This window comes from Pleurodeles waltl, chromosome 4_1, assembly GCF_031143425.1.
Source record: "Pleurodeles waltl isolate 20211129_DDA chromosome 4_1, aPleWal1.hap1.20221129, whole genome shotgun sequence".
In the NCBI taxonomy this organism is placed as follows: Eukaryota; Metazoa; Chordata; class Amphibia; order Caudata; family Salamandridae; genus Pleurodeles; species Pleurodeles waltl.
Window position 1 is genome coordinate 985777947 of NC_090442.1, and position 25380 is coordinate 985803326.

A 25380-nucleotide genomic window follows, 5' to 3' on the forward strand; every position below is an offset into this window, starting at 1 on the left:
ACTTGCATGCCAGGGCTGAGATCCCCACGCTTGTAATGGGAAACCAAAACTTCACGTCCCACAATGCAGACAACTGTTTACAGAAAAAGCCAGGCCTTGATGTTGTCAGTGGAACCTATGCTTTGAAACCAAGGCAAAGTCAGATGACTTTGTATTTATATTTTGTACTGATTAAGTTTTATTGCTGGTTCCTTGGAGAGCAGAATCATTATGTAGCTCGCGGCCCATATTCGTCTCTCTATGGATTCCTATTTTAGGTCTCGCCTAGGACAGCGCATGTACTCTTGTATGCAAGACATTTTGTTATCTTACAGGGGGCTTAGCACCCACCCACGTATCATCACTGGTTGGCTTCCCTGTGACTCTCTGTTGCTTGCTTTTCTGTGGTCAGAATGTGTGAACTTCACTCCTGTTCTTTAGTTTGATCCTCCCATGTAGCAAGGCCCAAGTTCTAGTGTCCTTCCACTCTGTGTTTTGGGACCTACTTTTTATGCTGTAATCTATTCTGTGGGCTTTTGACCACGTCCACCACTTTCATTCGTTCCTGGGCCTGCCTTTAAAAAAAATACAATGATGTTGTTGGTAAATGCTTTACGTTTGTTCCGCCTTGGGGTTTGTTTTTTTATGTGTATTTTTACACCAGCTACTGCAACCTTGCACATTCCACTTCCAGAAGCACTGTCTAAAACAGTGCTTGAAAAGCACTGCTTCCTGTTTGAAGAGGCACCACCTTGAATACCTCCCCAGTCGCCATCACAGGCACATCACCCTCTGAGCTCCTGTGTATAATGATCCATGCATTGTCTGTCACAGTCCAGTAATGTTTAACCTGCTCTCCTCTCTTCCAACCCCAGGCTTCATGTAATCACTCCACTAAGTTCCCATGCATCATTTGATGTAAACTCTATGCATTATTTCTGTTTGCAGCGGTTACCAAGTACATGGAAAATCAATGTAAAAAAAATTATCTTTTTGATCCTATCAAGTGACCCTTTTCTCACTCCGGCTTCTACTGGTGTTCCTCTCAGTGCTTCAACATGCCTCCCCATGTCTATAGGGATATATGTGTGTTTGTTTATATGGGTAAACACCACAAGAACTATATCTCAAATTCAATCCTGGACAGTAACAGTAATGAGTGGCCACCAGGACTAGCCACTGCTTGCTTGTAGTTATGTAACCCAAATGTGCTGTGACCTAAGCCTTTTTTTTTTTTTGTATAAGACAACAAAGAAATACTACAAATAGATACTATGACGAGTCCAGATTTGTCGCTGGCACATCATTAATAGGTTATTATAATATGGCTTGTTCAGGGCCACGGTGGAAAGACCCTAGACATTTTAAATAGTGTACATCAAGTGGGATTTTTACATAATTGCATCACACATTTTGTTCCATTACAAATATTTGAAATTTGAGGTCCCAGCTTTTAAGTGAAGGTAGCCCAAATATCGCCTAAATCAGCCCACAGGCCTAACGTGTTCTCAGCAAAGATCTGGGTGGCAGCATGGAATAAATGTTTGATTCCCAGAGGGGCTAGGTTGGACTTTCCTTATCCAGAGTGATACCGCTTGAGCCTTTGAATGATATAACACACCATCACTGCATGGAAGAGACCGGAAATCACTGAACTAACACACTGAGCCCAGACCACCACTATCCCAGTTAGTGAGAACTTTCAGAACCCAGCGGAAGGGGTGTCACAGCTTCAGGTGAGGTCATACAGAAGGCAAAGTGTTCAAAACAAACAGTGGGGAGATAATATATATGTTTTATCTTGTGTCTGTCTCTTGGTCCTTTCCTTGTCCTGGACTCATGTCTTCTCATAATTTTATCTGTGATGCCATGTAGTTCCTCAGGATTTTGTATGTCAGCTGGAAACAGGAGAAGCTACTCAGGGAGTGAGGTGATAAAATTGTGCTGGTGGTGGAACAATGCCACATGCATGAGTGATCACCTACCTTCTGTACTGATTTACATGGTAATACATGCTTCAAAACATGTATTTGCTTGCCTCGTGCTGTGCATCTGTGTCTTCACTTCGGATCACCTGTTATCAGGGCTACTGGAATTATGCAGCTAGTGGCGGGCAAAAGTATGTGGCAGAGGTGCCTGAATTATGTGGCAAGAAAGTACAAATTATGCTGCTTAATGCTGCACATTCAGTGGCAACATTATTTTGCTCTTTTGTCATTTAACACACATTAATACTGCCTGACCAAAGATTTCTCCTTCATAGGACCAGTTTAACGCATGACCACAAGAGTCAGCAACTGAAAAGTGATCAGATGACCTCTGCAAAGGATCTGCCTCTCTGCAGAATATGCCAGAATCACAGAACTGCATAATTCCAGCGGTCCTTCCTCTTACTAACATGCTCCAAGAGGAGACACTGCATGCTTAATGTGGGCTACATAAATGACTGTTAGAATGTTATTATTATTTTTATTACATTAGTTGTGTGATGGGGTATAAAGAGGAATGCTTCTTTACGACTGCACTTCGTATACATGATGCAATCTAGCTTTCCAACACAGGTGTTAATATTTTCTCTAAAGGAATACATGATTCCCATTTGTGACTTTTACTGCACTGATAATTTGTGGCTTTACATCAATTTATGCTTCACAGACTTGGACACATCCGCTCTCAGCATCACTACAACATTGATCGGTTTCAGAGCAGCAGTTCACGGCATCTTCAATACGCAGACTATTTCTGGACATCTTCTTTAACTTTAAGAGAGGTCAGATCTGAGTTACTGCCTGAGAGTGACATGACTTTCTTAGCTTATTCTCACTGCGTGTTCTACAACCACACACCAGAAGTACACTAATGCTGTATGATTTAAATTTGTTGCATTTGGGGATGCACAAGATCTCCTTCAGATGGTATATGGTCTAACCAACCTCTTTGGTGTATTGGAGTCAACTAGTGGTTAGGTGAAATTATTGCAAATTTACCTTACAAATCTATATGGGGACTTAACAATTGGCAAAGTTCTATTTTGCCAGAGGAGCTGAAAATTGCACTGCTCCCTGGCCCAGATGTTCCAGTAGAATGTCCATTAAATGGCTAGGCCAAATTAATTCTCACATGGTTTGTCCCAGCCTGTAGTGGCATGGACAAGCTAAAAACGATGGAGCGGAATTTGCCTTACCATGACTCAGACTACTGTATTCAATAATACAATTAACACAGAGTGGATTGTTAGCTGGAAAAGATCTGTGTAATTTCCTATTTACGGCTGTAACACACAACCAAACTGTCAAAACCGGAAAGAGGTCCAAGAATCAGGGTGATATAATACAATGCACCACCACTGCGGTATCCAGTGCCAGGACAGAGATGTGGACATTGGCAACCCTTGGCTGGATCAATGTCCACAGCCTGGTCTGCAGGTATATATTTTGAATGCAAACCTTTTCCAAGCACCTAAATGAGCACCGTGAGATTTACCCCTGTATAACGTAACATTAGGTCGTAGTAAATCTGCTCTCATGGGTGTGGAGTGTGCACTCCACTGTGGGAGTGCCATAGACAGTTTGCATACTGACAAATAAATGTATGAATTGGTAACTACTCACAAAAATTCTCAGCCTAGAAAAGTTTAAATACTTACTGTTGTTATAGACAGGAGTAAATCATTTCTAGGTATCAGAATGAGGGGAAACACCCCTAAACCTAAAATTTGTGGAATTGTAGGAGATGCGGCTTCTCCATCGGGAAATACTTTTTCCCGGTGGAAAACGGGAGGAAAGGTTGGAAAAGATAAATGTCTTAGTAATCATTTTTTTCGCATATGAAATTGTTTTCCATGAGAAGTTATGCATGTGTAGCTGCTTACGATTGTGAGTATTTCTGAAAAGTTGTGACTGTTGCAGGCTCCCAGGATTACTTCTGGAATTCTTTGAGAATTCCAAAAGCAGAATAAAAAAATCTCCCCCTTAATGTAGGAGTAAACTTAAGACTGTAAGGTCTCTTAGTGAATATGGCCCCTTGTATCTGGGGAAAAAAACACACACAGAGAACATAACTGGAGGAACCATGACTCCAGGCCTGGTGGCAGACCAATGCCCCTTCATACCTGTGAATATTTATGTTACTCTTTCACCTCTGTAATTCTAGCTTGCCATTTAAAATGAAGCCAGCGATTTGTGGTCAGTAGGTCTTTATTTGCTTCTGCACACAGAAGTTTGGCCCAATTTGCTAGTTACATTTCTTTGCATTCTGAAACAGTCATCTGCGGATCGGGCTGTAAAGCCAGCACTGCTTCATAGCATCTTCGGGCTGGGTAACCTTTCACTTCATGATTCGTATGGGCCTAATGTACTTTCTTTTCAAATATATTGAACATTGGATTTGTCAACTTGCTGGAAATGCTTGCTTTGGGCCTCTGTTGTTCTTCTCATCGCTCAGAGAGGAGAGACATCAGTGACCTCACAAGCTGATAGAGTGACTGGCCTATTTAGAGAACACGAGGGACATAGGAAGGAGTGCAGTGACCAGCAGCTTTTTTATTTCATTTTTATCTTGCAGATCTTATGTGCTACATACATATTATAGGTATATGTTGGGGTTATTAGAACACTTTACTGCATGTCATTATAGAACACATATGTCCATTAAAGGAAGTGGAAGACAGGATCCATGGCAGGCTTGCAGGGTAACCACTGTGTAAATACGTTTCATATCAATTATTTTTACGTAATTTATCTTATGTGGGTATCAAGAAACTCACACATGGTTCTGGTCCTACCTTAGATTCCCAAGAAATACATATTTGAATCTTTTTAATAGCCTGAAAAAATGCCAATGAACTAGCCCTGGAGAAGCCTCACTGGGCACCACTGGTCTAGGCGAAAAAACTCTATCGTCCAAACCCAGCCTTCCCGCTCTACTCTGAGTGGTTCAAAGTTTGAGTAGCCACCCCAACAGAGATAATACTCACTTTAAAACCATCAGCCAGTGCACAAATGTATACACTGAAAAGGCACCATCAAGGCCCAGGAGATTCAGGTACACGTATCTGTTCTGCAGAGTCCAGTCCTGAGACAAAGGATGTCATGAAACTATTAACCCAAAGCAGTGCTTTAAATGAATAGAGTACCAGCCCTTCTCTATTTCCATTTAAAACACTGGCCCATGATCGAAGATGTCTCGCCTCTGGAACCTATCCTGTCAGCCGATCTACCAATTAAGCTCTGTTTCACCATCTATACACATTTGAAGCATCCTGTTCAGTTAAGCTGCGTCTTCTGTTATTTTCTTTGTATACAGTCAATCTTTCTAAAAGTTAGGCTGGTATTGCCAATGTAGAGGAATAATCCCTTTAAAAGTTTGACACACAGAAATAAATATCTGTCCCCTTTTCTGTGCTCCTAACTCTTTTGACTCACTTATTCTCCGGGTTAAATGAGATGAAGGTGCCTCTTTGTGGCTTCTTTGGTGCTATAAAAGTTTAGGTAAACACACTAGAAAGGGTTGCATCTCTAGGGTATCACAGGCAGTCTGTACTAATGAGGCAAAAATACTCCCATGATGGTGGCCTGTTGTGTCCTCTCTCCTGCAGCGACCGGCCTGGGAGGCTTGTGGAGAAGTGTGGCACGATGGTTAGAGCGGCAGACCCTGATGCAGAGATCTGGCCCAGGACCAGGGTTCAATTCCTGCCTCGGCGGGTATTGGACTCAAGTCCCTTGGAGCAGATAATTCTCGCCTCAGTGCCTAATCCAATTAATAGGTCCCACTCTGTAACTCTGGGCAATAGCTTGCTTAATCTCCACAACAGCCCTGACAGTGCTTGGATGCCTGGCTTAACCCTGGGGGTTGCCCAGGAGTAGGTGCCTCACAGGAAAAAGCCAGGAGGGGTTCCACAGCGGTATGCGTACAGCGCCTTGAGACCCTAACGGGTGAGTAGTGCGCTATACAAGTGCTAAGTTTACAGGCTTGCTGTGGCACCTGGCATACTTTCACTACACTCCAAACCAAAACACATAGGTAAAAGTAATTGTTATTTACAACGCCAATAGCTCTAACTCTCACAAATTTAAGCCCTATTGCATTGCAAATGCTTGTTTCATTTTGTTGAAGCACTCCATGAGAGTCCATGTGTTTGTGAGCACTTTACCTCATATGACCCCCTCATCCCTAAGCTACATATGACAATATTTAGCCCCCAAGACTTTCCAAATTTATGCTTCAAACATACTTTGTTTCTTTCTTATTGAATAAGACTTGCATTCTCTACCAATGGCAGAGCAGCTATAGAATTTAGGAAGGATATTGTTTTTCTCTGTATTAGAAATGGGGTCTCTAGTTGGCAGTCGGTTCACACCCTGTCCACGTAGAGACCCTCACTCTAGTCAGGGTAAGGGAGATACACAGCTCAGATAACCCCTGCTCTCTCCCTTGGCAGCTTGGCACAAGCAGTCAGGCTTGTCTCAGAGGCAAAGTGTAAGGATGCGTTGATTTCTGGGTATTCAGCCTCAGGTCCGGGTGGTGGTGTTAAAGACTTGATGCCCATGGACGATGCAAGGAAAATCCAGACACACTGCACCATTAAAGCCACACTGAACTGGCAATCTCACCGGCTCTGTGACAATTCTCCAGCCATGGTGCAGGCACTGCATCGATTTTTCTGCCGCTCAGCTTCGGTGTTTAGATAATCACCTTGGGTTCACCAGCTTCTCTTCTCGAGGGCCCAGGGACTGGATGTGGCACCACTTGGCAAGGTTGAAGTCTCAGCAAGAGAGACCAGGTGCTGGCAGATGAAGTCTTTGATGGCCCTGAGACTACAGAACAGGGTTCAAGCTCAGTCCAAGCCCTCAGAGAAACGTCACAAGCAGGATTTCAGAAACAAAGTCTAGTCCTTTCCTTCTTAAGACAGAAGCATCAGGCCAGCACAGCAAAGCAGCAGGAATAGTGGCAGGTCCTCCTCAAGTATCAAGCTCTTCTCTTTCGCAGAGGTCCCTCTTGGTCCAGAAGTAAACAAAAAGTCTGGGGTTTTGGGTCAACTACTTATACCCTTTTCTGCCTTTGAAGCAGGCAAACTTCAAAGGAAAGCCTTTGTAGTGCACAAGACCCTGTCCTTTCCTTGCCCTGACCCAGACACACACTAGGGGGGCAAGAGACCGTATTGTGAGAGGATAGCCACAACCCTTTCAAGTGCAGGTGTCAGGCCCTCCCTCCCACCCTAGCCCAGGAAGGCTCATCAGGATATGCAGGACACACCTCAGCTCCCTTTGTGCCACTGTCTAGAGGGAATTAACAAACAGCTCAACTGTCAGTCTGACCCAGACGTGTATTCAGTAGCCAGGCAGAATCACAGAAAGGTTAATCAAGAAAATGCCCACTTGCTAACAGTGCCATTTTAAAACTTCCAATCTAAAAAAACAATTTCACATAAAGATGTGTTTTTAAATTGTGAGTTCCGAGACCTCAAACTCCACATCTCTCTCTGCTCCCAATGGGAACTTACCCTTAGAAGTTATTTCTAGGCAATCCCCAATGTTATCCCTTGATAGAGATAGGCCTTTCAATAGTGCAAAACTAATATAGCAGTATTTTAATATTATGACATGTAGAATACACCAGTACATGGCCTACCTTTTAAATACATTGCACCCTACCCATGGGGCTACATTGGACCTACCTTAGGGGTGACTTGCATGTAGTAGAAGGGAAGGTTGTTTGGGCCTGGCAAGTGTGCACACTTGCCAGGTCGAACTGGCAGTTAAAAAACTGCACCCACAGACACTGCAGTGGCAGGTCTGTGACGTTTATAGGGCTGTTCATGTGGGTGGCACAATCAGTGTCGTAAGCCCACTAGTAGCATTTGATTGACAGGCCCTGGGCACCACTAGTGCATTTTATTAGGGGCTTACTAGTAAATCAAATATGCCAATCATGGATAAACCAGTTATCAATATAATTTAGAGAGAGAGAGAACTTGCATCACTGGGAAAGTGCACAGAGTATCAAAACCAGCAAAAACTAATTACAGCACAGGATCCAAAGACAGGAGGTCAGAAGCAAAAAGTACAGGGAAACCACGCCAAGAGCTGCCAGGTCTAATACTCTGGTTTATTATTGCAGTCAGCCCTTATTTGTTTAGCCGTCACACCCTCTCCTATTGTGGGTACATTTCCACTCATTTAGATTTCTCAATGAACTGTGTTACTCACTCATGTATTTACAAAACCCTTCGACGCTTAACAAGGGATATCATGCGCTATATAAATGCAATTAAAATACAAAACAACGTCGGTGCTGGTATTCCTCAGCCATTCTATTATGGCTGAGAAGGTAATGTTCAGTGTACAGTTTGCTTAGAACCCCCTTGGTGTTTGAATAATGCATCCTACCATAACAGCTGAGACGCCACAGCATAGATTCTTCATTCTGCCAGCATTTTGCTCCCACTAAAGAAAGTTTCACATCAGTGATCTTGCAGAAATTTTTAATTTACAAGTAATTTCCGATACTGGCCACACACATCGTTTTTATTTCACTTCCTGCCAATGCTGCTTTTTTACAGTTTTACAGCTTCCTAACATGTGCCCTCTCATGTTGTGTGTGTCCTCTGCTGCTAAAAGTTCAATTGGCATAACATTTGCATGTCTTCCAAAATTATAACAGTGAAAAAATTCTATCAGGATGAGGAGCAAGATTCAACTCCCCCCCCCCCCCCCAGAAAAGCGTTTTAGGAAGGATTTGAAAGATTGTCAAGAAATGCAAATACTCAAGCAGGAATCAATTTCAAACCCCACTTGTTTTTAATGTAGCGTTTTCAGACATAGGATTGGACTTCGCAGCTCAGTAAAAGGAAGAATCACTATTACCCATTTGAACAGCACACATTTCATTGACTTCATCATTAGGACCAACTGAAAGAGGATCACCCATTTTTAGGTCGAGCGTAGCAGTGAGCAAGTGCTGCTTTTCCAACGTGTTGGTATATATCTGGGCTTTTAACCACACCCACCTCACACCCATCACTATCACTTGTTCATGGGCTTGCCTTTCAAAAATCCTTTGTTTTTGTTGGTAAATGCTTTACATTTGTCCCTTCTTAGGACGGTTTTGTTACCGCCTTTGCCATCGACCCTTTTACATGAATAATTGCACTATTGCAGATAACGTTGACTCCGAGCAAACTTATTAGGGTTGAGCCTGCGTTGCATGCGCTCGCGCATGAGTATCGCAGCGAGACGCTTTAGGTATTAGAAAAGGGCTCGGAGCCCTGTCAACGTCACGTCAGTGTTTTTCATTGGTTCGTGGGCTTGCCTATTGAAATCTGCTTGCTTTAATTAGTTGAAGGCATGCATACGTCATGCCTTTTCTGGTAGCTAGCCATCCTCGAGCGCATCGACCAAGTACAGAAAACATGCGAGGCTCTCTGTTTTCTGTCTGGCTCGTGGACTACTTTTTCTCTATTTTCCTAGCGCGATTTCGCTTGGCAGAAGTCGAGCGCTTTACACAGTTAATTGCACTTTTTCGGGTTACGTACATAAATGCACTTTGGCCGATAGGTGAAAAGTCGGGTTAGGAGTTTACAACGCTATCAGCTCTAACATGAGCAAACGCGAGACCCGTTGCATTGCAAATGCTTGTTTTTGCTTTTGTCTCGATCCTTCGTGCTCACAGCAGCGCTTATAATTGGCTCGGTAATGTCAATTGTTATACTTTTTATTTTCAGTTTGTGTGGCAAGTTAGTTCCAGTTAGAAATTTACAATGCTAATAGATCTAACTGTAGCAAAGGAGAACCTGCTACCTGCAGTTTGCCCAGAAATCTCTGCAGCAGATACTACAGCCGACGCAAGCTGCTTTACCCACTTAAGCCACTGGGGCATCAATCTAAAGAAGGAGATCTGGGCCTAAAGAAGCACGGCTTCATTCTAGATGTAGAAAAATAAATTTCACTAAAGAATAGCCTTTATGTGAGCAGATTTTAGTCTTGTAAAATAGGTCTATGAATTTTGAAAGTCGCAACAAAGGGACAAGCATACCATGATGCAAGCTTCCAACCAGCACCTTGTACAGAGAATTAATATAATTAGACAAGATAAGTAAAATATGAGCTGTAGATTGTGGTTTCTCCAATCGCACACTTCATACCGGTTTTCAAGTGGATGACTTGTCTCAGCCTAATAAAGCTTCACTAAGTGCCAAAATGCGAACAACTGATGACATTCTAAGCTGTCCACCATTCAGTTACTATGAGAGAAGTCAAAATGTGCACCTAATAGTTTAAGTTGTAGGCTGCAAACATGGTCTGCATTTCACCAAAGTGGTTGCCTAAAACTAGCAAATCTGCATGAGAGAAACTTCGTAAAAACTGCTCCCAAGCATCTTCATAAATACGAGGCATCCAGAAAAAACATGTGGTACTTGAAGATAGGTGAATTGCTGATGCAGAGGAATTACTGGTCGAACATATACATTTTAGTCTATGAATGGTATATCCCTCTTGCCTGTCTGGTCTAATCCACATTGTTTACAGAAAGTGTGAAGGGTTGTTTGCACTTTATTGCCCACTCACTCCCACTCATAACCGTGATATCAGCAGAAAATATGGATAGTGAAAATGCATGGCTGAGGAAGTGAGAAACAAATGTTTGTGGTTGAGATGCATCTGATTGGGACCAGAGTCTATTTTAAGGTCGAGCCTACCAGACAGCTGTTGCAAAAGACCTGTTGTCTAAGTTGCGACTCTGGCATAACTCTATAAGGGGGAGACTTCGAGTGAACTAAGTTCAATACATCATCGATAAATGTGAAAGACGGGTCACCATAGCCCACAAGGCCCTATTCGATGTGTAGTTGACATAGAAGCATTACTTTTGGGTTGCTATCAATCTCATAAAGGGACCTTGGAAATGGCATCCAACCTCATTCTGTTATCCAGTGCATCACACACTGTACTAAAAAGAATGAACACTTATGTTAAAAGTATTTATTACTACAGGAACAATCTGTTTCTCCGTACATCTAAAATAACTACACTGAAAATTATAAAAACAGCAACATGTTACAATCAACGAGAATAAAATGAACATTTCTAGCGTGCTGAAAAAAAAACAAAAAAAAAACACTAACATACCCAGTGTTTACAGTATCACAGCACTGTTTTTTTTTTACTTTCAGCCATGCTGCACAGCAATCACACTGGAATACAACATGGCTAATAAACACAGACACAACGATAATGGATTCCCAGGTAGTGCCACTGTAATATGCATGGTCCAATCTAAGGCAGTCATTAATGCCAATCATGAATTTGTGTATTTAAGTTTTGATTATCTACATTTAAGCTGTATTACTACATTGCAATGGTTTTGCCAAAAATAAATTCATGTTTATAGTCCTGACATTTTGCCAAGAACAAAACCGAACAAAACAGTTATTTGACATTCTGTAAGTGTGTGTATGCACATGCATGTTTGGGGGTGATGGAGAAGTGGAAAGGCCTTAACTGTATAAAGTGAGTGATTGCTGACATTTATCTTTTTTCATAGACATAGCTACTCTGTTCTATTCATAATAAAGTGTCACACAAACATTAAAATGTCACATACAAGCTCAGTGAAAAAATGGAAATGTCACACAGAGGTAAACTGAAAACTTTGCAGCTATCACTACACCCACCATAAATAGCATACTTCATTTACTACAAAGTAACTGATTGTGATCGAGTGTCAATCAAAATGTCACCCATGAGGGATGTAAATGTTATACACAGACACTCCACATGCATCCAAAATGTCATACTTACGTACAATGAAAACTTGGCAGCTATGGCCCCTCTCCCAAAAACCCATTTGGTGTGTGGATACCTAGTCCTGTTTGTAGATAAGGCAGACCATAATGTGAACTGTGCTTGCAGCAAAGCATAGTTTAGCCAGTGTTCTGACAGCAGGCTCCTGCAATGCCACAGTGGTTTTGAGAATTCACTGATACCCAATTGACGACTACCCAATTTCAACTTCCATAGGACTAACCTTCCCTCCAGACATTGAAGGCTGCTCAGTGAAGAAAATCCAAAGCGACCACAGCAATTAAGCTACATTTCTGGGTGTTAAAGTGGGGGTGTTCAACATTCCTCTATAAACCTTATATTTTCTGATATATTTTTAGGTCATCCCTGTGACTGAAGTGAAAGCGCTTGCGGGAGATATTTATACAACAAGGGGCTTCCAGCCTGCCCACTGCTTACCATTTTTTGGCTTCACTGTCACTATTATATCCTGCTTTCTAATTGGCCAGCACTTGTCAGCTTCACCTTCTCATCTTTTGGCTGGAACATGGACAAAGCATTGATTGCTTCAGTTTGACTGTTGTCTTTCCGATGATCGCGCAGTGATTGAGGTACTATATTTATAATTTTCCCTTCTTTCACTGTCGTCATTGTTACTTTGTTCCTACCACCCCACTATTGTCCATGTTGCTTTTTCCCTCCCACATCCATTGTCCATATTTCTTCTTTCCTCCCACTCCCTTTGTCTGTGTTGCTTCTTCTGCTTCCATATTCCCATTGTCTATGTTACCCAGCATATGAAAGAAAACAAAACTGGGTCATAGTGCTTTTACCCATTACCCTTTAACTCCCACCCTCCTCTCGTCGTCCGTGTTGCCCACTCTTTACTACGCTCCCTCCCATTATGCATGTTGCCCACCCCCACCAGCCATAAGAACAAAACAGCAATTTGATGCAGCCAGTGCTGCTTCATCATACATTTTGTTTTGTAAACTTTCAGCCATGCTGCCAGCTATATATATCAAAATTGTGTTGGCCCCAAGAGGGAAGTATAACCCTTGACTTCCATGGTGAAAAGTTAAAAAAATAACTCAAAAGCTTTTCTTTTTAGCAATGAACCTATCTTATTCTTTTGCCTTTTATTTAATGAACAATTTGAAGTTACTTATGCAAGAATTATAAAAATAAATATAACAAATACAATAGGTGCTCCTAGAGTGATGGTGCAGTGTAGGTGAATAATGTGATTAAGGTGCTACAGTGTTATATACAGTAAACATGTGGTTAAAAGTTTGTGATCTTCACAGAGACCCTTATAATGCAGGTGACTAGAAGTCACTATTTGTTTTGGCATGAATCCACATCTAATTTTGTCGATGTTTCAACCCAGTTTATGGGAACAAATCATGAATGGGTCATCATCAGGACAGATAGTCTTAATAGGAAGCACCATAGACATTTTCCATGATTAATCGCATGACAAAATACTATCTCTTGGGATGATGGGTCATTACATCATGAAACTACGCTTTTTCTTTGATGTACACTTATTTTACATGAATTCTCACTTCTGGCCCTGTAATTCATAAGTTTGGAATATATATGACCTCTATTCTTTTTTTGTAGGTCCCTTATTTTCACTTTGTTGCGGTGAGCCGGAGGACAACAACTTAACTCTCACTCTCACTTAACGCTGCACTGCTCAACAACGGCTAAGAGACACTGGGAAAGCTAATAGCTCTTGCAAAAGTAAAACCTACTGGCTTTACCAATGCTTGTTTTCTGTTGCTCACCCTATCACCTAGGCATTCCATTTTCTCTCAAGCAGCTTTTCACAATCCGCTGCTGAGGTTACTGTAGTTGCTGCCACTGAAAAATCATTTTTGTGTGTCACACAGAATGCAGTGGCCCCGTCCCATTCATTTCATTGCATTATGCTCAAATGAGTAAGCATGTTGATCTTAAAAATAGACCGTAAGGAGGCCCAAAAATAACTAAATTTTTTGCTGCAGCAAAACTCCAACGAAAAGCCCATGTGATTAAAGCCTGTTGAGTGGGTCTTAAGACCCCTAATCCCAGAAATGAGTATACAGAATTTAAGAGTAAACTCTCAAAATGGAAACTGGCTATCAATTCCATTCCATAACCTAAGAAGCAGTCTTATTGGAGCTATAAAAATGTTTTGTTTACTGAATATGATCTTACTTTCATGGCACTGATTTCTTTAAGTAAAAATCAATGGCATTAACATTTGCTAACATTTGAAGAAAAACCTTTGTATTATCAGTGCTTAATTAGTAAATAAAGATGTGCTGGTGCCCAAAGCCCTCCTCCGAAACTCGCGGCTGCTGCAATTAAATTTGTTAACATTGAATACTGAGGCAGCATAATCCAGAAGCTATCTCGGGCCTCTTTAATCCACTTACAGCCACACCCTGCCCCTGCAGCTCACTCTTGCAGTTTTCTGCTTTCTCCCTTTGTGACGCTTTTTTTGTTTTTCTCTTCCTCCGTCTTTCCCTTAGGTTTCTTTCGCTTGCAGGAAATGCTTAAGGGAGAACAATAGGTGCCGGCCCTCAAAAATAAGTGCTGGTGCCCCACACCGGAAACCACCAGTTCAAACTAAGCACTGCCAATTACGGATGGAGCCAGCCTTGAAGCCACGTGCTGAAGAGCTCACTATGAAGGTGGCTCAATCAAAAAAGCATTTGTGAAAGAATTGATTAGAGCTAAAAAAAACACTATACACAAGCACATTAGTAAAGGTTGCAGTGGTACTGTGGCATCTCAAACAGGGTAGCTGATAGATCAGGGTTAGTTAGCAATACATAACGGTTATTGGAACATATATGCTAATATGTGCATTGCCATTGTCTAAATATCTCTTAGCTACAGCTGTATAACACGAGACATGGTGTAAAATGATTGCTACCCTTACTATGAATTTGGGATTATTCATTACCCCTGATGGACGAGAGGAGGTGGCATCCTTTCTGTTGATGATGGGTCTCTCCAGGACTTTTGAAACAGTGGCTGACAGTGGTGAAAGTGAACTCGAAGCAAACACGTTGGTTTTTCGCAAACATTTTTTATTCTAGAAGTCTACCGGTATAACTCTGTCTCTATTTCTTAAATTTCAGATATAGTCAGGTATTTGGTGTTTCCCATGGTTCAGCATAGCTTTATCTCAATATGTATCAATGACCATTCTTTGATATTTTCAATAATCGCAAAGTAACACTTCAATCCAATCATGCAGATGACTCTCAGTTCTATATCAGGCATTACAATTACCATAAGCCTGGTATTGATCTAGTTGGTGCTCGGGGACATCCAAAATATTCAATGAACAGCAATTACTTACAGTAAAATCGATGTAAAACCAAGATCAATATTTTTGGTTGTAAAGCTAGGCCCTCTCTTAAACCACTCAAACTACCTAATAACTTTGTTTGGGCAACGGTGCTCTCTAGACAAGTTAAAAATCTAGATATGTTTGATGCAGATTCCTCAAAGTGCAAGCCTGCCCCCTGGTAAAAAAGAAAAAACGTCCAAAAGGTTAAAATATACTCTTCCATTTCTCCCTGGCGAATACAGCCGTTGTAGCTGGAGGAGCCATATACTCTAGACAAGACTGATGCAATGCTCTCAATGTAGGACTTCCTAAAACGTTGCTTGAGAAACAGAACGCAGGGGTCACAGTTGTATATGGTGTGAACAAGAGAACTCTCAACATTTCCTACCATGTAACATCAAATTACCGGTCACTTACAGACCGCATTAGATTAAAAATTTTGCCTCACATTTGCAAGCTTTCAACAGCTCATCCCATAACAACTTTCAGCTAAAGTAAATCCTTGTTTTCCCAAATGGAACCTGGGGAGCACAGATAAAGCTTTATTATAAAGCTATACAAGCTTGTCCATTTCATCCAACCACAAGATAAGGTTCTGCTTTCTCCCAACAAAGTCCCTAGATCTGAACCTCAAATTTTGGAGGGAAGGTTTTTAACGTCCCCACTAAACATCAGTAAAAAAGCTGCAATTGTACCTACATTGTTAGGCAGTGTTAAGACCAGCGCGGACAGATGCCTCTTGAAACAGTGGGGCGATACAAATACTTTGAGACAGTCATCCATTTTTCTATGGTTGAGTGTTCCCATTCAATAAAGAACCAATGGCAACAAAACGTTCTGAGGAAACCTTTTCTGCCTTGAACACTGCATTTTGCATTTGGATGTCTGATGAACAATGGTTAAAGAACATTCCTTCAGTAGCTTTCCAGTGAGATCAAGATTGTACAAGCCTCCCAGAATGTATCCATACACGGACGGCCTGGAGTCATGTATTAACACGTTTGCCTTAGCGTAACAAAGAAGAAACAATTTTGTCAAAACTGTAACATCAACACTTCCGACTCTATAGAAAGAAGTCCAAATGAGAAACGTCTTGGCCATCATGCCAGTTGGCTTTCAAACTACCACAGTTAGTTTGTCTCAGTTGAAGCCATATTAATGGCCTTCTACTAAGTGTCTTCCACCCACCAAGCCACAGCTTACTTCATACACCTCCAAGGAACGAAAGTGATGTGGTTTGTCATGGATACTAGTCACTTGGCCATTTTCAATTACGTCTGTTTTTTCCACTTTCACTGACTCAGCTTTCCGCCTGATCCGTTGGGAGTCTGACTACACTAGATTTCTTCTGATTGGCTAAAGCCTTCAGGAAGAGCGCTGCCTCTGACTCAATTTTGGAGTATTTCCACGCTGTCTTTGTTATTACCCTGAATCATCGAAGTATGACAATTCACAAAAAAACTTGGCTGTAGGTGAAATCGAAGATGAAGATAATATTGAAGTTATCAGGCTACAATATTATCACTTAATAGCAAATTATCTATGGTCATTTATAATAATCAGCCCTCCACTGTGGGCAACGTCCCAATAACATGATGACCAAAGCTGAGCTATATAGCTACTGTGTCAATGCATCACAACAACAGTGTTTTAGAAGCAGACATTCAAGTGTTATATGTTTATGACCAAATTTCCAGCAAGTTATGTTTGCATTCAACCAAAAAGTAGTATATATATGTGTAACTGCTCTGCCTGTTCTACAATACAGTATGCAGGTATGGTGAGGAGCTCAGGGACCTGTAAGCATTTGGAGACCTGTGACCTGCCTTACTGCTAAGAGTCTTGCATGCAGATGCACATGTGAACATAAATTAAATATTGTGTTCATCCTTGCTTAGCGTGCACTTGTTCTAATAGGCTCAATACGTGAGTATAGCATTTTTCATATGCCTCAACATTTTCTCAATGTCAACTTAATTTTACCTTAGCAAGAAGGCCAGCAGCTGGCAAGAATTAGCATAGGGACTGAAAACACAACACTACAACATCTAGGATTCACAGATTAGGGGATAATCTACTCCATTCATCCACTGCGGATGAGTGAGGCAAAATGGTAGAAAGGGTTTAGCAAACTGGCTAGTGGTACAATGCAAACGGAGTAGTTCTTAAACAGTGTGAACAATTTGTAACTAAGATTTGATTGTGTTACCAACCTCCAACCATCTTTGGCAAGATAGCTAAAAGCTCCATCAATAACAGCTGCACAAAACTGCCCTCCTGTGATGAAGAGTGTATTAATTGTAACCAATCTTCCTCTTAAATGTGGTGGTGCAGACTCTGCAATATACACTGGGACCGTCATGGAAGCAAGTCCTGTAACCAAAAAACAGAACACATTTACTGTATGTAACAATACAATTATGTTATTTTCATAGTCTGATCAAAACCGAACATTTGTTTATTTTTTCCTATTTTAGCTTAGGTATTTCATATAAACCAGACCTCCCTGCATGAAGCAGTAATGCGTTCTGCACAGAACATTTTACAATAGAAATATCTCAAAGACGAGGTGCCGTACATACAACTCTGAACTTCTGAGTCTGAGTGAAAGGAAGCTAAAGAAACACAGGCCTTACTTAAGGTTTGGAAGGCTGGACTCCATTCTTCCAGGTCAGTGAAGTGAAATACTCCACTTCCCTAGAGGAATATAGACCGCCATATTAGAGATCTCCCCCAGGCAGATAGAAAGAAGATGCCGTTACAGTGGCTTTGCTGAAGGTGTTGAAGCCTTGCACTGCTGGCACGATGTTCTTTGTGCCCGCAAAACAAAGTGCTTTTTTTTTTTTTTTTTTTTTTTTTTTTACACAAATGCTATTAAAAACTCCCAAAGAATTGGTGGGCAAAAAAAAACCTGCTCGACAAGTTGGGAGTTGCCTTTCAGCGTGCAGCATCATTTAAATGTTTTCTTCTAGGACCACTAGACTTTCCCCGGGGGGTTTTAAACATTAAAACATGACATTGGACCATCCACCTTAAACAAGCAAACATTCTTAGGTTCTTCAACCAATAGCCAAACGTCAGCTGGGTCATCTGTCAACAGTCTCTGCCAGGGGAGGAAAACATGGTGGTTCCCCCAACTCTAAAACTAGGGAGGACACCAAATTTCTAGTGGAGTACCCTGCCCACCAAACTCTAAATAAGGCCCCAAGCCATTACATCAAATCTTCTCTCCTAAAGTCCATGCCTTTTTGATATTTTATAAATAGTGGCAGCATTAGCAATAGTAAAAACACTACAACATTGCCCTTTTTGAGGAGGGATTTTGAAAACAAGCACAAGGAATATACTCCATAAAGCACATTCAGGTAGGATTTAATACAGGTAAATATGAGCTTAAGACAATACATGTGCATGTTTGGTAAACATCAGGTATGGTTTACTGGTACTATTCTTTTATGACTAAAACTAAGAATTTTCAAATATCTTGAGCTAAGTCCAATATTAGTCATGTTTACAAGAGCGCTTGAAAATCACAGTAACATACATTTAGGAAGATAGCCAAACACATCCTGAAAGTTTCGGTTTTACGCCGCCATTTTAATAGTAGCTAAAAGTTTTGGTAGCAGTTTCTTTTTCGAACTATAATAAAATATTAAAGATTCCAATGTTTCTATTAGTTACAATTTCAATTTTTCAAATAAAATTAAGGTAATATATTACTTACAACATTTCCCTATACAAAATTCATATAAAATGTCCTCTCCTGCAAAGTTGTCCAACCTTTCTATTAAAGTAATACACCTGTATGTTGCATTTTCATGTCCTCATACGAGAAACTAGAGCCACACTGCTTCTTTTAGATGTGTGTGTAGTAAGTGTAGCACACAACCTAACGAGACCACATTTATGTTTTTGTTTTTTTTAATCGCAATATTTGATTTAAAAGGGTGTGGAGCTGCAGCGGGAAAGAGCGTGAGGGGATAAACCGAAAAAAATATACTTCATTGAAAAACATGTTCAGAAGGCAAGACACTGATTATCTAATAAGATTATAAACCCAGGTGATATGAAAAAGAAATCAAGATACATTTTAGATGAGGGAATGTAATTGTTACGACCCAGGCCTAAAAAAAAAAAAAAAACACTGAATTGTTTAGCTGTGCAACCTTGATGCCTCACTGCACTTTCAATGACTTCAAGCATGGCCTCCCATATATCACATCACAAATTACATCATCGATAACTTGATGAAGCATCACCTTTTTTCATTACATGAAGATTCACTTGCAAATATTGCTTATGGCGAGAGGCATTATTGGGAGCTGTAAAGCAGCTGAACTACTCAGTATCTAGAAGTACTTCCTGATTGCATCTATGCACAGAAGCAAGGCTGCGGGAGTTGCACTCATTCTTTAATATCTTTACTAATATTAAAAGCAAGTCTACAGCTTCAGTAAAATGTTCAACATCCAGATGTCATCACACTAACTGGACAAGAACGGTTCCACAAGTTACACGTCCTTTCATTACACTTTGTCATATACCTTAAATGCAGTTGTAAGGTTGCAGTGCCACTATCAACATCTAGATTTCTCAACTGACTATATAACCACGATTATATATATATATATACACATATGCACACACACACACATATATATATACATATATACACACACGCATATATATATGTACATATAGATATATAGATATACATTCACTGAAAAAACAAAGGTTACAGGGACATTATAGTTATGTTCTGAACTTACTTGTACAAAACTCAGCAAATTCAGCAGTTATAGTTACCTGAGCTGACTATAACTTACGTGCCTGTAATGCACTGCTTATGACCTCACTTATTACATCACTCATGACATGGTCAGTGACATCACTGATATCATCATCCACAAACACTCACACAGCTACTCATTCACACATAGAAACTCTTGAATATCCATAGACACCCATCTATTAACATACTTTTTCACAGAAACATAAAACTAGTGACACACCCACACATTCACTCAAACAGCTACTGACAACCACTCAGTCACCCATACCATACGGACATTCACAGACTCATACTGCTAGTTACACACCTAATCATACAGCCATTGACACACCCACTCATACACCCATACAGACATTGACACACCCACACAATCACTCACAACATCCATTGATAGATCACTTATCTACTGATGGATCCAATCAGCTGTACAACCACTCACACACCCACACACTCATCCAGTCACTGACACATCCACTCACTCATCAATACAGTCACTTACAAACAAAATCACTCAAGTATACAACCATTCACACACCTAGTCACTCACATGTACAAGCACTGATACACCCAGTCACTCATGTAGCCACTCAGACATCCACTCACTGACCAACACAAGTGCTCACACATCCACTCACGCTCCATACCAAAACTTACACACCCACTCACTTTAGGATACAGCCACTCATACACCCATTCACTCTCCCACACAGTCACTGACAACCACACAGTTATACTTAGAGCCATTCATACACTCACTGACTCACTCATACAGTAAATGACTCACCAACTCACTCACCAATATAGTGACACCCATTCACCTACCCAGACAACCACTCTCACACCCACTCACCCGTACAGCCAAACACCCACTCACTCAACGTAATGAAGCCACTCATTTATCTATAGACCCGCTCACACATCGATACAACCACTTACACTCATTAAATGATATCAGCTATGTCATTTGAGATGCCATCAATGATGTAATCAGTGATGACACTGACCATGTCATGAGTGATGTAATATGTGAGGTCATAAGCAGTGCATTATGGGAGCAAAAATTATAGATAGCTAAGGTAACTATAACTGCTGAACTGCTTAGGTTTTGTAAAAGTAAATTAACAGCGCAACTATAAAGTCCCTGTGAACTGTTTTTTTTCAATGATTTTGTAAGTGTTTATTTATTTTTTATTCCACTTCCTAACTATAACGCCCCTGTAACGTTAGTTTTTTTCCAGTGAATTTCTAAGGTTTTTTTTTTTTTACGTGTAGTACTTTTCATTACTATACGTTGATCAAACGCCGGCTGCGCTTGGCCTCTGGCCGTGCGCAGACCAACCCCCTATAAGCACCCAACCTTACACCATGAACAACCTTCACCCATGCGCACCGGAGGTTGCCCGCAAGACATGGCCAGGGGACAGACACTGCGGCCAAACCCCTAACCACCCAACTGTTGCTGCCACTGTTTGACCTTGATGAGGTGTGAAAAATGGGGTTGAGGTGTGTGACACCCATCAGCCAAGAAGATCACAGGGGGTCAGCATTTTAATTGCTTCAAATGGGACATGGTGAGACCTGTCAATTGACAGTCAAGTATAAGGGAAAGCTTGAAGAAGGGAAGGCTTGAAGAAGGGAAGGCTTGACCTTTAAGTCCTCTGTAGCTAATCCCGATACCTTACTGCTTCAATTTAGGAGGCCGTGGACAGTTCTTTAAGGGCTGCTGCATCTCGGTATTCCAAATCCGTGTTAAAAGATGAAGCCCAAAACTCACTCCGCTTCAGAAACTGCTTTGGCTGCCATGCATTGTGCTGTTTCACAACTCAATTTCTAACCGATGGAATTCATGTTGTAGTCTCTAATTCCTATTGCAAACATTTTATAATGCATGCAACCAAGTTGTTATTCGGTGCGAAACTCACTAAAACAATTAACATGCACAAGTAAAAAGGCGCACACAGGTTTGCATTCAGATGCTCTTGGGCAAACGCTCAAACTGCATAGGTGGTTTTGCGCAGGTATATCCACTTCCCCGCATGGTTCTTTATGCCATATGTAGCTACCAATGCTTAATGTTTTGCAGCAGAGTCAGAGAGGCCTTGGAAGATAGCTGTGGTTCTTGCCGGCAGCAGAAATGTAGCCATGAAACACTGCGCAGAGGCAGTTTACTTTATTACTCTCACTGAAACGGAAATTCGGCATGTCAAAAATATGCCTCTGGCGAAAAAAAAGGAGGTTGTCAGTATGATATCATTTCAAACCAGATGAAAATGACATGCTTTCCAAGACTGTTCAAAGGGAAGTGATGCGGGAGAGCTGCCTAGGGTGCGATGACAGCACTGGTGCAAGGCCTCAGTCTGCCTGAGATACAGGGCCTTCAGTAATCACAAGATGGTGTTAGTGAATACCAATGTCGCGTGGGCTCTCATTATCCTAAATGAGACTACTGGATTTCTAGGCAGCAGGATCGATAACGGTGTGGGGGACCGAGTCTGACCCATGAGTAAGGAACTCTGTCACCCTAAATCCGGTTTTTGCTCCGGCTAACTAGCAGTGCCTCATTTCTCCCACAGGGAAGAGATGATTGGGCAGCCGAGCGCATGACATCTTTGGAACTTCTCAGGGAAGTCGTGGTCACTCAGATCCAAACCAACTCTCTCATTTACAGTATGATCTCATATACAAATGACAAAGGCAGTTTAAGTTTTATATAATGTTTTAATAAAACGACTGCATTTTAGATAATAAGGCGTGAGCCGCAATAACCAGAACCATACAACACAGTAGGATTGAAATAGTCACCAGGAGAGTAAAACATAAGAACAAAGCTATCATCGTGTCTAATAGTTTCTACTCTCCCTCTGCTTGTTCTATTTCGAGCACAGCATGTTAAGCTTCTAACTTGCCTTTCTGAATCACTGGGGAGACATCAGCCCTCATACCTGAGCAAAGGCCTGTGATCTTGGTTCAGCATCTGCAACGAGGCAGTCAGCGTCTAGTTGTGGTTCCCTGGTCGGAATCTCCCTCTCGTATGTATTGTGACAAGGAAGTGTTTTTATAACTAACATGTCAGCGTGATCACAAAATGTCCCTACGCAGAAATGCCAAAGACTAAACTCCTACCACGTCTATCGGCAATGTACCAGACTGTATCCTTGACTGAAGCACAGAGTGAACAGGAATGTGTTATGGAGAACTCCAGTGCTGAAGTAGGCTAAACAGTGTGATATGAATATAAAACAAGACCGTAAAACTGGCTATTTGAAAAATAACAGTACAAAGCCTAATAAAAAGTATTTAGAGCAAAGTGCACAGAGGCTCTAAGCTGCAACCAAATGAATAAAATACATCCAGGGCAAAGTGCACAAAGGCCTAAAGCCCGAAGCTAATGCGCAAAGGATACGTAAAACTAACCACACTACACCAAAAAGCCATTTTGTCGTCGCAAAACCTCTACTTTTGTGAGTTGCATGGTTTTCAACCACAGAATGGCTTAGTGCAGTGGTTCCCAAACTGGGAGCCGTTAGTGCATGTAGCTCAATGCTGTATTGTATCCTCCTGCAGTACTGATTAGCATAACAACGTTTTTTGAAATTGGAAAAAAGGCCTTTCTTGAATGATACCCCAGACTGTTGACTGGTTAACATCCTTAAACATGCACTGACAAAACAAACAGGTTTTGATTTTGTTTAATAAATGCAAACAATATCACATAACATACATGCACACTTGCTTACATACAGAAGAGCATTAACAGAGACCAACATATCTACACACAGTTCCAAAAAGTCCAATGTACATAAGGACAATAATGTACACACAGTAGCACATACAGGTGTCAATATACACAGATAAACATACAAGAACGTAAATTCACACAAATATTTATACATAATACTTTTCATCTTTGTTAAGTTGAAAATGTATTTTGGTTCGCAGCTTTAAAGTGTATTCTGTTTTTTGACGTACCCCATCATGCAGAAGAAAGTGTTTAAGAAATTATTTAATTATTGTCATTTACCCTGTTCTGTCAAATATTTCCATAGCTTACATTTCAATTCAAGCGCAAAGAACCCCGAGAAATAAACTGCTGTAATGGTTTATATAAACACGTAAGAGATTACCTAAATCCTGATCAGGTAATGCACAGGACAAAATCATCGCTTTCAAACTGGACTTCTTAATAATGAGGCACCAATAAAAATACCAAGCACCATAGAAAGCATCAGGCACCTTGGGGGATGATTTTGTGTAAATGCCAAATACGTCCCTAAAGTGTCACATTATCAACTCAACCACCCCAGTGGATCGAGTTCCACTTAAAGCACTGCATGACCCTTATTCTTACATCTTACATGCAGCCAGCAAACCTACATGCAGAAGCAAACCTAAGAAGAAGCAGTCACTGTGTGCATCAAGAAGAGCCAAACCAGAGTTCTTAGACATTCTGTATATTCAACGGTACTAGCCAGTCACCGACCTAAGCAATGTCAGATTCGCAAGAAGGACACTGTTCCCAGATAGGTTGGTGGGACAAGGCAATTGAGGTAAAGTGGGACATACATACTGTCAATACAGAACTAATTGTCGGCTCCAAGGAATTGTGTCAATATTAACCAGCACATTATCGAATGATAAATTAACAAACGTGACATTTGTTGAGCTTGGAGACAATATCTTAGGAGGTACTTCAACTAAAATAATCTCAAACACTGCATAAGAACGTTAAAAACAATATGTTAATGCACCAAACAACGTGGATTAGTGAATCTAATGTTGAAGTCACCTCCACATCAATCTGGTGACAAAATTCAGGAATCGTTTTGAAAGAGAATGCGCCACAGGCCTAAGATTTAACAGCAAGTGGAAAGCATTCTGAAGAGGGTTGATTTTGGGAAGAGACAAGTGCATATGATGTGTGCATGATTTACAGCTCCAAAATACTATCTAGTTTATAGGTAAGGTGTGCAAATATCTCCTGATGGCTCATTACTTGAAGAGCTGTAGGGAGGCCTTGTACCAGATGGCCAGCAGTAAGGGAACGGGCAGATATATCTTAGCAAGAGCGAAGGGAGTTAGAGATAAAAACGGTGAGCCTGGATGGTTTCCTTGATAAAACAAAGGAGAAAGGTGTACATAAGTAACCGCGCCACTCACTATGCTGCAAGTCATGCAGCTTCCGTAGGAGCATAGGAGCCCTTTTTTAAAACAGATAAAGTGCATTGTTTCACTCTGCTCCCAGCATGTGAATTAACTATGCGTATTCGTATGGTCCTGCCTTAGTACTATGGGAAAGTAAAGGTTCCAAAGAAGAAAGGACCTGTGGAAAATAATATAATGTAAACCACAATGCTATCTGGCAGATAAGATTTTCAAACTGGGTTGCCTCCTGGACTTTTGGCTTCATCAATGCTTGGTTTGTCATTGCTTTTGCAAAACATTATTGCTAGGGAGGCTGTTAAGTCCTCATAAGTCTA

The 25380-nt window shown here is 41.1% G+C and overlaps 1 protein-coding gene across 1 annotated transcript in view; it reads right to left on the reverse strand.

Annotated features, from left to right (window-relative positions):
- Positions 1 to 25380, reverse strand: part of SLC2A13 (solute carrier family 2 member 13) — a 1310727-nt gene that overhangs the window by 1076769 nt on the left and 208578 nt on the right. Inside the window, exon 2 of the mRNA XM_069229759.1 lies at positions 17325 to 17484. Within this exon, the coding sequence (XP_069085860.1) occupies positions 17325 to 17484 (160 nt within the window). The remainder of the gene's footprint in view (positions 1 to 17324; positions 17485 to 25380) is intronic.